A 15,179-nucleotide genomic window follows, 5' to 3' on the forward strand; every position below is an offset into this window, starting at 1 on the left:
TCCCACCCTAAATCCCTTCCTATAGCGATTCTGGAGCCCCTGTTCTTGAGAAGAACAGTTGCATCCATTCGCCCTCTGGTGCATGCTGTAGCACCAGCAGCAAAGGCGGGTTGTTCCAGTGGCCTCGGACTTGGAAGGAGGATGGGTAGGTGAGAAGCTGTTCCCAGCCATCCACCACCAGCTGGCCACAGGAGAAAGTCCCACTTCTCAGGTCCTGTGATGGTAGGCATTTATGTGCTTGCTGCTCAAATCTGACATGGTCCAGACACATGGTTCATGTTTCCCTGTAAGTGATGGTTATGTTACTGCCCTAACACAGTAAGGAAACTGCTTCAGTGAGTCACCGCCTTTCTAACAGGGCTACTAACTTCAAGCAAAGGCTGTGCCTAAAGTAATGCTATCAGAACCAACCATCTGTGTCCTGCCTTTCATAATTCCATGTTGGACAAGATTCCTGGATCAAACACTGCTGAGCAACAGCTGGAAGGACCAGATGACACAAGAGAGGAAAGTTTTCCTTTTCCCTGGCTCCCAGTGGGTGCCCCTCTAGGACACAAGTTCTCCAGTCACTACTCCCACCAGCTTCCATGACATTGAAGGGGAGCTGCCTTTTCCACTGTGTCTTACATAAGCAAACAGGTTTTGGATTGGGCATTGAATCCTTTGCTGATGAAGCTACTCCTGATAAATTGAAGTGAAGGCAAAGAGCCACAGCTGAGCCAATTTGGAAGCACTAAAGCTTGCAGGAGACACAAATATGAAGCAGAGTCAACTCTGTGAGCTAGACCTACATAGGAAAGCGTTCAGAGGAAAGAACTTAAATTCCTGGTGTCCTTTAAGGAGGAAAAATTTTATACTTCCATGCATTTTATAAGAAAATGAACAGTGAAGGATCATGTATTGTAATACAAACAGAGCATCACAAAGGGAACCTCAGCCTTAACCAGAATTATTCTTAACAAGCAAAGTATATTTATGTGTTACCTATAAAAATAAGTGTGTGTGTGTGTTTTTTTTAATGATAGGAAAAGTAGTAACAGAGACAGAATCCAGAGAAGCACAATCTGGATGTACCACTGTGATAGACTCAATAATATATAGATTAAGAACTATGTATTATAATAACAACTGTATATGAGCAAAGTATGATGTCAAGCAAGTCAGAAAGGGAGACGGTGTAGCCCAAGTTCATGTGTGTGAGGTATTTGCTTTGAAAAGAGTCACCCCATATAAACTGATGAAGCCACCAATAACTCCGTTATAATCGCATCATTTCTCAACTCAAAAATGAGAGACAATCACCACCACTGCATTTGTTTTTTATTCTGGGGGAAAAAAATAGTGGCAAGTTGGTTAAGAACAGTTGACTACTGCAATTCATGCCCATCTTCAGGCAGGCTCTTAGCATGACCTATGAGTACAGAAATGGTCCTTCAATGCCCCAGAGTGTCTCTTACTCATCTAATGGGAAACAGACTTTGGAGAATATGAGAAATACCATAGTTTAGGTTGGAGTATGTTTTTGTTCTGTTTTTCAGATATCCTTTTGTCATTTTTAAGAACCATTATGGGTTTATTTGCTTTTAATGCAGCCTAAAACTGTTTTTAAAGTAGAGCTGGGTAAATGGAATCAGAACTAGGGAAGTGTGAATGAGAATATGAACAGCGGGAAAAGTCAAGATTAAGAAGGAGAAAAGAACTACGGGGGAAGATGACCAGAGCATGTCTGTACTAAGAAAATCAGAAAAGTGAGACTCTGTTCTGGAGATTTTTAGGACAAACCATGGCCTGTCACTTGTCTATACACATTAGCCCTAACATTTGATATCCAAAGGCCCAATGGCTAATGGTTACCATTCATTTAAAGTCTAGAGAAAAATAAATAAATAAAGTCTAGAACGCCGCTATGTCATGAGCTTTCTGCAAAGAGGGAAATGGTCCATTCTGTGCTGTCCAACCTGGTAGCCACTAGCCACATGTGGCGACTGAGTACTTAAATTGTGATCAGTGCAATCACAGGAATGAATTTCTAATTTTAATTTTAATTAGTGGCAAATAGCCACATGTAGGCTTATCTAGAAAAGAGATTGTAATTAATTTCAAAGGCTTGTTTAGAAAGGTCACTTCATTTATGTTTTAATAGCTTTCACACACAAGCATTAAATAAGATCCCGTGGCAGACATAACTCCTGCTGCCTGCTTCATCTCACACTTTTTGCTCTTTTAATTAATTATCTAGCTCATTATCTGTTGAATGTCTCTCTTCGAAGTCAGAAGCTCCAGGAGAACAGTACTGGGACTATCTTATTCACCTCTCTATCTTGACCGGGAAAGAGCCTGGCACTTTGTACACTCAATAAACATCTGTTGACTGATCAGACCTCACAGAAGCAAGTCAAAAAGGAAGCATGTTCCCTGGAAGGGTCATGTCTAGAAAGACGCTCCTGCAAACCTGGGTCTCATTTTTAAAAACCATTTCCAAGTTGCACAGATCAATAGTATTCATGGTAGATAACTGAATCTTTCCCCTTTTTAATTTTCTTCTACCCATTTTTCACACAAAAGTTAATATTTCTCACCACAGGATTCACCCAATCAATACTACCTCTTTGTTTTAAAAATTCCATTTATTTCATGACTTTCCTAAAATGAACAACTTCTAAACCAATATGCATTCCTTTTATTCTTCCCCTCAAATGACTTCACACTCACTTGTATCACTTACTTGGTATTTCATAAGCTAAACACAGGGCACCCAGATGCAGACTGGTTAAAAATGGTCTATACCATCTTTCTGACTGCTTTACTTACAAAAGATATAAATGTGTAAAAGAACATCTGTATATATATAAAGCACATGTGTATATACATGGATACACACACCTTCGTACAGACACAGGCATACAGACATGTACATATATACCTACACATATATACCTACACACACATATGCACTCTACTGGACTTTCAATTATCAAGACCTTTACTCTGCACTCTGTTCATCCACCAAGTTCTACTTTTAAAGCCATGCAATCTGTCAGAAAGGACTGGATTGGAATTCTAACTCTTTTGCCTTTTAGATATGCAAAAGAAACCCTTGCATAACTAAATAAGCAAGTTATTTAGACACTCTGAGCTTCAGTTTTATAAATCTATTGAAAGTATTAGATAGTATACTGGCTAAGAAAGCAACTACATGAAGGCATACAAGATTTGAAATGAGCAGAACCTGAAAGTTAAAAGCTGATTTAAGGGCAAGCTATTAAATGGGGATTGAAAAAACAAAGAGACATGTCACAGTGAGAAGAACTCACTCAAAAAATACATTTCTATGCCTGATAAACACTGAAAGAAAGGCCTTTCTCTGCTCTTTAGAAATGGTCCAACCCAGGCTACCTCTGCAGAATCATAATAATTTACGTTATCTTTAACTACGGCTAATCAGTCATCTGTTTATCTTTGAAGTGTTAAAAAATCCCCAGGCCACTGACTATTCAGCCTCCAAAGCTCACCTAGCCCCTTGGCCTATTCTAGAACTTCTTCAACACTCAGGGGGCATTTATAAATAGAACCAAAGTAAATAACAGCTTTAACAGCCTCCATAAAGAATCCAAGGTATGTAACAATAAAATACTCCTTTAAAAAGTTAACCCCTGTATTTTGTTTCTAGACTCCCTGGTAGAGACGTACATAAAGAGCCAAGATCCCAGGAAATCATGTCAACAGGGAAAAGGGGAAGATCAGAGCACCCATCCATACCTCAGCTTCCTGCAAGGTCCCATGGTTTAGGCACACCATGTCCGGGCAAGTGATGGGAGACCCACATCCTTCTCGGATTGCCAGCTGCATGTACTGTTTCAGACACTAGAAGTTAAGAAGAAAAAAGACAATTACCCACCACATTACAGAAGCCCCAAGGTTATATAACTGCCACTGCCTCTTCTTCCTTAATTGGCAGTCCTGGGGCTCCTGCACTCAGGAAACCAAAGTTATCATGAGTGTGAATACTAAGTGCCATCACTCTGGAAAGAACGCAGAGACAGGTAATTAATTACGTATGACTTCATCCTAAGAATATTGAGTTTATCCAAGGTAACAAGTCAAATTCCTGTATGCTCACACATTTTATTCACCATAGACTGGGAAAAGGAGAAACACTCTCTTGCATTAATGGCAAAGGCCTTCTCTGTACTTCAAAAAGAAAAAAAACTCATATAATTTCCTATCTCCATTTTTACCCAGTGGTCCTCTCTCTCAAAATTTGCCCAGAAGTAGAATTCATGTCAAGCTCACCAAATAGAATTAAAATAAGATTAAGGCACTGGCTTATCCACAAATACTCTCAGAAGCAAATACACCTGGAAAAGGAAATGTTAAAGACAATTTGAGACCCTCAAATTGAGACCCTCAAATGAGACCCTCCAAGAACTGTGGGCCTTGGCAGATGCTAAAATGGAGGGGGTTTGAGTAGAATCTGAGAAAAAAAAAATTACATAGGAAATAAGAAACTCAGAGAGAAGTAATACAACATGAAGGACAAACATGTCACTAGTAAAAGCATAACTAGTAAATAAATCCTAATGACATAATTGTGAAGTCTTTTCCTTTCATTGACCATCTTTATGCGTTTTCCCCATCTGAATCTAAAACTATCACAACTTTACTATTTCAGAAAAATAATCATGTATTAATATTTATCTGTTGAAATTACTGCTACAATGTACTAATGAATTAATGACTAAGGCAAACCATTTAAACCAAATTTTTTACTCTCTAAATATTTAAAAATTCCCTTCTCCAAGGAGTCAATCATTTTTATCACAGAGGAAACTAGAAAATAGCCTCATTATCCAAAATAGAAAAACTCATCAGTAAATTATGCTAAATTCAAGCAACTGAATGCTAAGGAATCAAGAAAAGTACTTTCAAATGACGTTTAAAGACAATGGGGAAATGCATATGATTTAGTATGAACCGGGGAATAAAAGATGATTTAGTATGAATTGGAAAATAGACAATATCTGAGAGCAGAGTCCTCTTAAGTCACTCTTCCCCTACAATCGACCATAATCGATATAATATTTTAATTTTCATTTTTTTGCCCAAGAGAAGAGTGAACATTCACTTGGTCTTGGGGTTACTGAGCCAAATATGGGCTCCAGTATGAGGAAGAATAGATCAAGAAAGCAGTAGCAAGAAAACATGAGGAAGAATTTCAATGCACAGGCAAAACTCAAGAGGGAGTATACAAGTGGCTCAAGAGAAATAACGTCACACTAAGGGACACGTGAGTAAATGATGCAAAGCCTTGTCCACCCAGCTCTGCTTCTGAGGGCCTCTCGACCTTCCAGCTGCCACTAGATCCCAGCCGCCACTTGAAATTGAACTAGAAAGTGAAAATGTATGGTCTCTAGGCTTAAGGGGAAGACATCTGAGAAAAACAAAGTGAATGGTACAATGAGCGTCAAATCCTAATTCCTGGGCTCTAGCCTCCGTGCCATGCTATCAGCTGACAATGGGAACATTACCTAAACCATGACCCAGACTGGCCTCCCTTCATGTACAAAAAAATGTTTAATTGGAAGATAATTGCTTTACAATAGTGTTTCTGCCATACATCAGCAAAAATCAGACATAGGTATGTACATGTCACTTCTATCATGAACCTCCCCTCCCACCCCCCATCTCATCTCACCCCTCGAGGTTGTCACAGAGCACCCCTTCGAGCCCTCTGCGACATACAGCAACTTCCCACTGCTATTTCACATCTGTTACGTGTTACATATTTTACATATGGTAATGTATATGTTTTTATGCTACTCTCTCAAATTCTGACACTCCCTTCATTTTTAAAATGGGGATAATAATACCTATTATGGCTACTTCCCAGGGTTTAAAACACTCATACACACAAACCCAGAATTTTGTACATGGAAGCCCTTTGGAAATACGCAAACTGCAGAATATTTAGTCATATTTTTACTGCATTTCACGTGGTCTTGGTCTCAGCTGTAAAGAATCCACCTGCAATGAAGGAGATCCCAGTTCGATTTCTGGGTTGGGAAGATCCAATGGAGATGAGATAGGCTACCCACTCCAGTACTCTTGGGCTTCCCTGGTGGCTCAGCTGGTAAAGAATCCACTTGCAATGTGGGAGACCTGGGTTCGATCCCTGGGTTGGGAAGATTCCCTGGAGAAGGGAACGGCTACTCACTCCAGTATTCGGGCCTGGAGAATTCCATGGACTACATAGTCCATGGAGTCACAAAGAGCCGGACATGACTGAGCAACTTTCACTCACTCAGTCACCTAGTCTCAGACTTCCAGTAATTTTGTGGAGAAATGTTAATCTTTTAGTCTTGTGAGATTATTATTTCTCTGCTCCCTTCAGGAAACAGTTAAACCACTTGTGGTAGAGAAGTTCCATAAACAGAGCAGACATTTACAACAGAACACACACCTCTATTCAATTCTCTCTGTTGAACTATTTGCATCTATAGACAAGACTGAAAATAGGAACTGAAGAGACTATGTGTATCTTTAAAAGCAAAAAAAAAACTCATTTCAACTTTTATTGTAAATTTGTAAAACTGAAATCTAAGCTATCCCAAGACTTTATAATGGATGCTCTATTTGCTAAGGTAGGAAGGCTGCAACCACAATATACAAACCAATGAATTTTGAAGCTTCCCATGAAGTCTCTCCTGGCCATGATATTCTCTGACCCATGCTTCGAGGAGAGAAGTTAGAACTGTGTACACTGACTACAGGCTATAAGTATATGATCCCTTTAAAAAAAATTATGAGAAATAGTGGTTCAAGATAGAACTTTGTAAGTGCAAATTGCAAAGTGATGCTACAGCACAGGCACCCAACACTCCATCACTAAGGGTGTTTCTACTGAAGGCAGAGAGGGAAACAACCAGCTCTACTGAATTTTCAAGGACCTTAGGTTCATGATATGTCTTACATTAGCTTTCACTAAAATTTAATCTCAAACCCTCCCTCTCTTCTTTTCTACCTCTGGCTAAAGCACAAAAGAACCAAAAGCAATCACATGAACCCCTGTGCATGTTACACAAACCATACCTACGTAAAACGGTTAACAATTCTGAGAGAAATGGAATTGAGTTTGTAAATAAAAACAGAAACACGGAAAAAAGAAAATATTATTATTTAGTCACATTTAAAAAAATCACATGCCATTAAACATTGGCATTAAACAGAAGTCTAAATAGGCAATTTTCATAAGAGCTAATATATTCTAAGGGAAAATGTTTCAAAAATTGAACTTTTCAAAAATCTTGATGACACAAGAAAGAAACGATTTCTCCTTTGAAAGCATCAATGTTTCACTTAGTTTGATAGAACATAGAAGCATTTTCAGGCCGTTAAGAGCATGTGTAACAATAAGGATTGTTCCTCAAAATCATTCCACAGCACTCAAGGACTCAGATGAGATTTAATCAAGGATTTAACCATCAAATATCTGTTGAGCCAGACGACCTGTCTGTTTCAACCCTGAAAGTCTACGAATTATGTAGTCTTTCCATAAAGGGGTTTCTTCTAGGTCCCTTTCAAGGATGCTATTTTCCAATTTATCAAAGGGCATTCTTCATGAGGTATTCTCATCTATCAGGTAGACATGGCACAAGAGCTACAACATTCAGACAAAGCTATGTATCCACCACCAGAATTACAGTATGCACGTGTGTGTGTGTATGTATGTATAATATATACATACACACATACACTGTACAATTGTTCTGTGTCACTAGGTTGTACCTTAAAGATTTTTCTTCTAAGAAAAAAAGCACTACCATGAATTTGGTTGATGGAATTGAATTTGAATTTTTAAGACTGAAGTACCAGCTCTAAAGTCTCCTCTGCATTTTGGGCAAGTCATTAACCTCTCTCACTGCAGCACTCACAATTATAAAATGGGACAGTACTACCTGCCTAACCTACTCTCAGGGAAGTGGAGAGTCCTCCATGAGAAAAAAATACATGAAAACTGAGAGAGGCAGCAAATGTAAAGAAGAGAAGAATAGATGTCTCTAAACTCTAGGCAGGCACGCAGAAATCAAAGTCTCAGAAGGCATGCAACCCCCAGACTTCCCTGGTGGTCCAGCAGTTAAGAATTTGCCTGCCAAAGCTGGGGACACAGGTTCGATCTCTGGTCTGGGAAGATCTCACGTGCTGCAGGGCAACGAAGCTTGTGGGCCACAACTACCCAGCCTGTGTTCTAGAGCCCATGCTGTGCAAAAAGAGAAGCCACCACAGTGAGAAGCCCGAGCTCTGCAACTGGAGAGCAGCCCCTGCTAGCCGTAACTAGTGAAGGCTATCAACGAAGACCCAGCACAGTCAAAAATAAATAGATAAATTGATTTTTTTTAAAAAGAGAGATGCGACTCCAAGAGGATGGGCAGGGGAGGTAAGAGGATAATAGGTTTGGTTGCGAGAAAAGGGGTAAGACGAGCCATTAATTGAAAGTTTAAATTGACCACCAGGACCCTGGACACCTCTAGATGCAGGGGCTGGGGTTCTGAAGGCAAAGGAGAGCTGGCAGCCCACATGGCTTGAAGCTGAGCTGGTGACGTATTGACCTAGGGTTTCCCATCCCTTGCTCAGCGATAGCTGGGAAAGGAGGTGATAAGGGGAAAGTCTTTAAGGCCAAAATCTAGACTGGCCTTGAGTAAGTATCTGTTTTGCTTTTTATCTTTGCTGGTACAAGGCTGTACACTAAAATGGATATTTAATAAAATGGAGACTAACGCTTCTCAGCCTCAGGACACAATTACATCACAATGTCTCAAATGTGTTGTAAATAACAGCTCTTACTGAAGCCAGGATTCTGCTTACTTCGGTTCAGACTACGATGTCTGCACAGGATCTGAGAATAAAGCTTTCTTTGTTAGATGCTATTGACTTAAATTGTTAGTAAACTCAAGATGGTATCTTTCCGAATTCAAAAGTCTCTTAACACACCCAGGACATCCTGGCTTGGACACATATAATGGTCCAAAAACATTCAAATAAATCAACAAGTCATAGCTAAGCAGTAAGTCGTTTCCTGGTATAGCGTGATCCTAAAATTTTTTTCTTATAAAAACCCTTTCAGAAACCTTGGCTTTTCGCAGATATTATATTCCTAGTGACAGGGATCCCCTTCATACCTCTTTGCCAACCACAACATCAGAGGACTGATAAGAAAACCCAGTCAAACAATAAGCCGTAACTAATGTTAAAAAGAGACCTGAGTTTTACATTTCTCATCCTTAAGCATCTCTGATACGAGAAAGCCTTGTCTTGGACCCCAACTTGATACAACGCCCAGCTTGTCCGCTCTCACAGACCTTGGTGCCTAGCTAACACAGTACGTTTCAAACTGGGTGCAAAGCTGCATTCCTGGGAGCTTAGTTCTCCATGCCAAGAGTTCCCCCCCCCCTGTTTTATGTTTATTTAATGATATGAATAAAAGAGAACACCCATTTTTCCTCAATCTCAATGCTCACACTTGTGTTTGCACTGCGGTTCTGTTTTTCCAAGTAGGCATACTTTCGCTGTCAGAGGCAGATAAAATAAAACTATGGAGGAGGTGTCTGGGCCAAGTGTAAGCTGTACAAATCAAGATTCCAGCACAGAAAGGTGGCAAGATTACTGAATTGCTACTTGTTAACTGGAACACACCAAACTCAGAGCCTAAATGTTAAAAGTGATTTAGTGGAAACTAAACACCATCCTTCACATTAATGTTAAGTTAATGTTAACTTCAATTTCACTGGTCTATAAAGTGAAGATAGGAAAAGACAGGGAAACCTGATGTGTTGCAGTCCATGGGGTCACAATAAGTCAGATATGACTTAGTGACTGAACAAAAACAATTTTAATTAATATTCAGCTTATGCATTTACTCTGATGTTCTTAAGAGATACAAGTCTAAATGTGCTTAAACTGATATGTTTGTATCAGTTTAAGGGAGACTAAAATAAAATTTTTTATTTTATTTAAATTTTAAAATATCTCAGTATTGGGGTTCAAATTATTTTCCCCTTCAAAGGAATCCACATAAATTCATCAGAAGGTAGCAAACAGTAGGGCTGGGGGCATGACATTTTCCCTTGAGGACATATCAGAACAACAGGCCCTACAAAGAGGATTTTATAGACTATACGACCGCCTCCTCTCCCTCAATTCTCTGAAAGACTTGGATTTTCCTCCCTACTGGCCAATAATCCCATCAACACCTTAGGTAATACCAGATGCTAACAACTGAAGCATGTTGTACATGAAAAGCTGTATCACCCTGCATTGCAGGAGACTGTGAACTTGCGTCTCCCAGGGCAACGTCTGCATCAAGGTCTGGATCATATCTTATGTCTTCATATCCTCTGGAAATACCCATCAAAAGCATCTGGGACATGGTAGACAGTTAGACCTCTGTAGGAGCTGGAAGCCAGAATCTAGCAGCTTTGCAGCAGAAGTCAGCTCCCATCACTGAAATGTAAGCCCATCCACCTGCAATCTTTGGGTTTTCTCCTTTGACACATATGAGCCACTTCCACCTTCCAGGGCCAACTCTACTATTTTCTAGTTTCCATTCCCTGCTGCCTTTCAGGAAATTTACCCTCTCCATCATCTGTTTTCTTTCTTGCATCTTGAATTGTTCCCTGAGTTCTCCTTCAGCAGTTAAACATGTCTAAAAACATTTTAATTACAAAAATAATAATAATGAAACAGTAAAGAAAATAGCTTTCCCTTACTCCTCTTGCTGGCTTTATACTGCCATGTTCATTCCTGTCATTCCTTATATGCATATACATGTATATAAATATGTACATGGGCTTCCCTGGTGGTTCAGTGGTGAAAAACCCGCCTTTCAATGCAAGAGATGTGGGCTCAAACCTTGGGTCGGGAAGATCCCCTGGAGAAGGAAATGGCAACCCTCTCCAGTATTCTTGCCTGGAGAATCCCACGGACAGAGGAGTCTGGCAGGCTACAGTCCATGGGGTCACAAGAGTCAGATACGACTTAGCGACTAAAGCAACCTCAACAAAAATATGTTCGTGTGTGTATTATACATATATTGTTGGTGTTTTTTGTTGCCCAGTCGTGTCTGACTCTTTGCAACCCCATGGACTGCAGCAGGCCAGGCCTCTCTGTCCCTCACCATCTTTTGGAGTTTGCCCAAGTTCATGTATTATACATATACATATGTATATATAAGTTTTATATGTGCATATGTTTTTATTGAGCTATAACTCACATGCCATATAATTTGCCCATTTAATGGCTTTTAGTCAGTTGGACTTTTACTATAATCACAGAGTTGTACAACTAACATATCGATTTTAGAACATTTCATAATCCCAAAAGAAACCCCAAGCCAATTAGTAGTCACTCTCCATTCTCCCCCCAAAACTTCCCATCCTGGCTTTAGGCAACTACCAGTCTATCTGCTCTCTCTGTGGATCTGCCTGTTCTGGATATTTCACACAAGTGGAATCACACAATATGTGGTCCTTTGTGACTGGCTTCTTTCAATAGCAGATACACGTTTTCATTTCTTTTAAGTATACACTTAGGAATAGATGTGGGATATGCTATTGAATAACTTTATGCTTGTCTTTTGAAGAACTGCTAGATTATTTTCCAAAGAAGTTGCATCATTTTACATTCCTACCAGCAGTAGGAGGGTCCAATTTTCTTCAAATCCTCACCAGAATTTGTTTTTGTCTTTTTTATCCTAGCTATTCTAACCTGTGTAAAGAGGTATCTCACTGTGGTTTTGATTTGCATTTCCCGGATGGCAAATGATTTTGAGGACTTCTTCATGCGCTTATTGGTAATTTGGACATCTTCTCTGGAGAACTGTCTATTCAGATCCCGTGCCCATTTTTGTGTTTTTATTGAGTTTTAAGAGTTCTTTATTCTACATATACCCCTTATCAGATATGACTTGCAAATGCTTTCTTGCATTCTGAAGGTTATCTTTTCACTTGCTGTGAAAAGTGGATGGTGTCCACTGAAGTATAAAGGTATTTAATTTTGATAGTCTACTTTTTTTTTCTTTTGTTCATCCTTTGCCGAAGTCAAAGTCATTAAATTTTTCTACTTTCTATATTTTCTTCTAAGTTTTTTGGTTTTAGCTCTTAAATTAGGTCTATAATCCATTTTTAGTTACTGTTTTCAACTGTGAAGAAGCAGTCCATCTTCACTCTTTTGCAAATGGATATCCAGTTGTCTACCATTTGTTGAAAAACTATTCTGTCCCCTTTGAATTGCCTTGGCACCCTTGATTAAAAGCAACTGACAATACATGAATTTACTTCTGGACTTTCAGTTCTATTCTATTGATCTGTCTGTCTGTCCTTTTGATGGTATCACACAGTTTTGATTACTATAGCACTACAGTAAGTTTGAAAGCAGGAAGTGAGTTCTCCCAACTTTATGCATCTTTTTCAAAATTATTTTGACCATTTTAGGTCCATCAAATTTCCATATGCATTTTAAGATCACTGCATCAATTTCTGCCAAGAAGAGAGTTGAAACTTCGATAGGAACTGTGTTGACTCTGTAGATCCATTTGGGGATACTGCCATTTTTAACAATAGTAAATCTTCTAATCTATGAACATGGGGTATCTATTTAGTCTTTTTTAATTTCTTTCAACAACATTTTGTAGTTTCAGAGTATAAGCTCTGTACTTCTTTTGTTAAATTTATTTCCAAGGATTAATATGTTATTCCTTTTCATTTTAAGTAGAAATGTTGTCTTCATGCCATTATCATATTATTCTTTGCCAGTGTATAGAAATACAGTGGATTTTTGTATTTTCCATTCTGAAACCTTGCTGAACTAGCATCAGTTATTTTTTTTTTCTAATTTTATTTTATTTTTAAACTTTACATACTTGTATTAGTTTTGCCAAATATCAAAATGAATCCGCCACAGGTATACATGTGTTGCATCAGTTATTTTAAACTCTCAGAATGATTCCAGTGTGCAACCAAGTCAGAACCGCTATGTTCAATACCATCTATGCCCTCGAGTCTAATGAAGGAAAACATACCTCTCGTTATTGCTTTTACACCATTTGGAAAATTCAGAGGCATGATCTCTACAAGAAGGAAGGCTCCTTTCTAATCAACATCTTTATAAAGAAAGGGGCTTCCCAGGTGGTGCCAGTGGTAAAGAACCTGACTGCCAGTGCAAGGGACATAAAAGACCCAGGCTCGATCCCCGGGTTGGGAAGATCCCCTGAAGAAGAGCATAGCAACCCATTCCAGGACTCCTGCCTAGAGAATCCTATGGACAGAGGAGCCTGGCAGGCTATTCAGACCACAGGGTCACAAAGAGTTGGACAAGACTGAAGCAACTTAGCACCCAAGCATGCATCAGCTAGTCCCAGAAGAAACAATAAAGGAAGTTTAAAGGGGAAATTGCATATGCAAATTTTAAATACCTATGAAAATTTAAAGTATCTTGAAATATTTTACCCTAAAATAGTGCTGTTCCTTTTTCTGGAAAAGGGTACTAAGATCCACCCTGTATGTCTGAGAACAGTCATTCAATATGGGAGATTAAATCTGGGCCCCAGTCAAAAGTACCTCCAGTTCCCACCAGGCAAGAGTGATCAAACGCTTCTATCTTTATCTCAAGTGATCATGAAACATCTAAATTAAGAAATTAGTGACAGTAATAGCTCTGAAGAGAAATCCATTGGAAATGCCGCAGTCCTGTCTAGTCCTCACGGCGAAGCCACGTAAATCTGCTAAACTGGAAGAACGTTTCAGTCAGAGCAGGGAGCAGGCACCAGGAGCGTAAAGACCTGCTTCAACAGGAGTGATTCAGTAGCTCTTCAGTTGACCTTTCTGAAGTCTTCCCTTTCGTCTCACGTGTGCTGCCTTATTGAACAGAGGGAGGCCCCAGTTCTGATACTCGTTCCAAGGAGATCTATTTGTGCCAGCTACCTTATGACACAGTTCACTCAGAAAAGCAACCAACGGTTCCAGGAGGAAAAAAAAAAAACAAGAAAGCTTGCCGAGTTTGCATCCTTCCATTTCCTCCAAAGAACCATTAGCCCTCAGAACTGCCAGCCCTCAGCTGGCCCCAAGGCCCCAGACAACAGGGCCAGGACAGGCACTGAGAATATAAGCACATCCCAGATGAAACATGGGTAGACTCCACTGAACTCATTTATCACTTTCTTCCTCCTTGGCCTGTGCCCCTGTAGAGTCCCAGTTTGAACTCTCAAGCAGCTCTGACTCCCTCAGAATGCACACGCGGTCTCAGGAACACAGAAAGGAAAAAAATCCCCAATTATTAAAGGGTCGAGAAGCTCCTTTAGCCACGATGTAAGGCTGTGCAAATTATCTGCATAAACACAACCATTCAACCAACCCAAGTAAACAACTGGAGAATGCAGTGCTTACATTCTACTAGAGAATTCAGTATATTAACACTACACCATACAAAGCATAAAAGGATCAATGGACATCCAGACATGTGACAGAGCAAGGAGAGTAAAAAGCTAATGTTAGAATCTGAGAGGTGGTGGGAATATAGATACTCACTGTTAAAATTCTTTCATCTTTGTTGCATGTTTGAAAAATTTCATAACAAACATGTACAATTTTTTAAACTAAAAAGAAAATTGCCATTCACTAAATCTCAGATTTTAATGTTCCTTAAAGCAGGAATTATGTGTGTTATATTTTATATAAGATTCCAATATCTGTATTAGTATTTAAATCAGTGTTTGAATAGTCTACAGCAAAATTAAGTCTTATTAATTAAGATTAATGGTATAACATCAATGAACAATTATCTAAATTTTGAAATTTTTAAAAAGAATATTTACACTGGATAAATGAGAAAATGAAGCTAATTTATTGTCAACTATGTTTTTTTCCTACAGGATATAATCTATAAAGCCAGCATGAATAACTCCATCAATGACCCAGAAGTTGAACAGCAGTGATGCTGTTAACTTCCTCGAGAGGATACTCTTTCTCTACACGGAGTGATGGTTAGGAACTAAGTATCCTCACTTTTGAACTATGATGCTGGAGAAGACTCTTGAGAGTTCCTTGGGCAGCAAGGTGATCAAATCAGTCTGTCCTAAAGGAAATCAGTCCTGAATATTCATTGGAAAGGCTGATGCTGAAGCTGAAGCT

General features: G+C 39.2%; 1 protein-coding gene across 2 annotated transcripts in view; it reads right to left on the minus strand.

The window, feature by feature from the left end:
• Nucleotides 1-15,179, minus strand: part of RNF144B (ring finger protein 144B) — a 158,973-nt gene that overhangs the window by 44,414 nt on the left and 99,380 nt on the right. For both annotated transcript variants that reach the window (XM_061398753.1, XM_061398752.1), the window contains exon 3: nucleotides 3,760-3,864. In XM_061398753.1, coding sequence (XP_061254737.1) covers nucleotides 3,760-3,864 — 105 coding nt within the window. The remainder of the gene's footprint in view (nucleotides 1-3,759; nucleotides 3,865-15,179) is intronic.

The sequence above is a fragment of the Bos javanicus genome, chromosome 23, assembly GCF_032452875.1.
Source record: "Bos javanicus breed banteng chromosome 23, ARS-OSU_banteng_1.0, whole genome shotgun sequence".
NCBI lineage: Eukaryota > Metazoa > Chordata > Mammalia > Artiodactyla > Bovidae > Bos > Bos javanicus.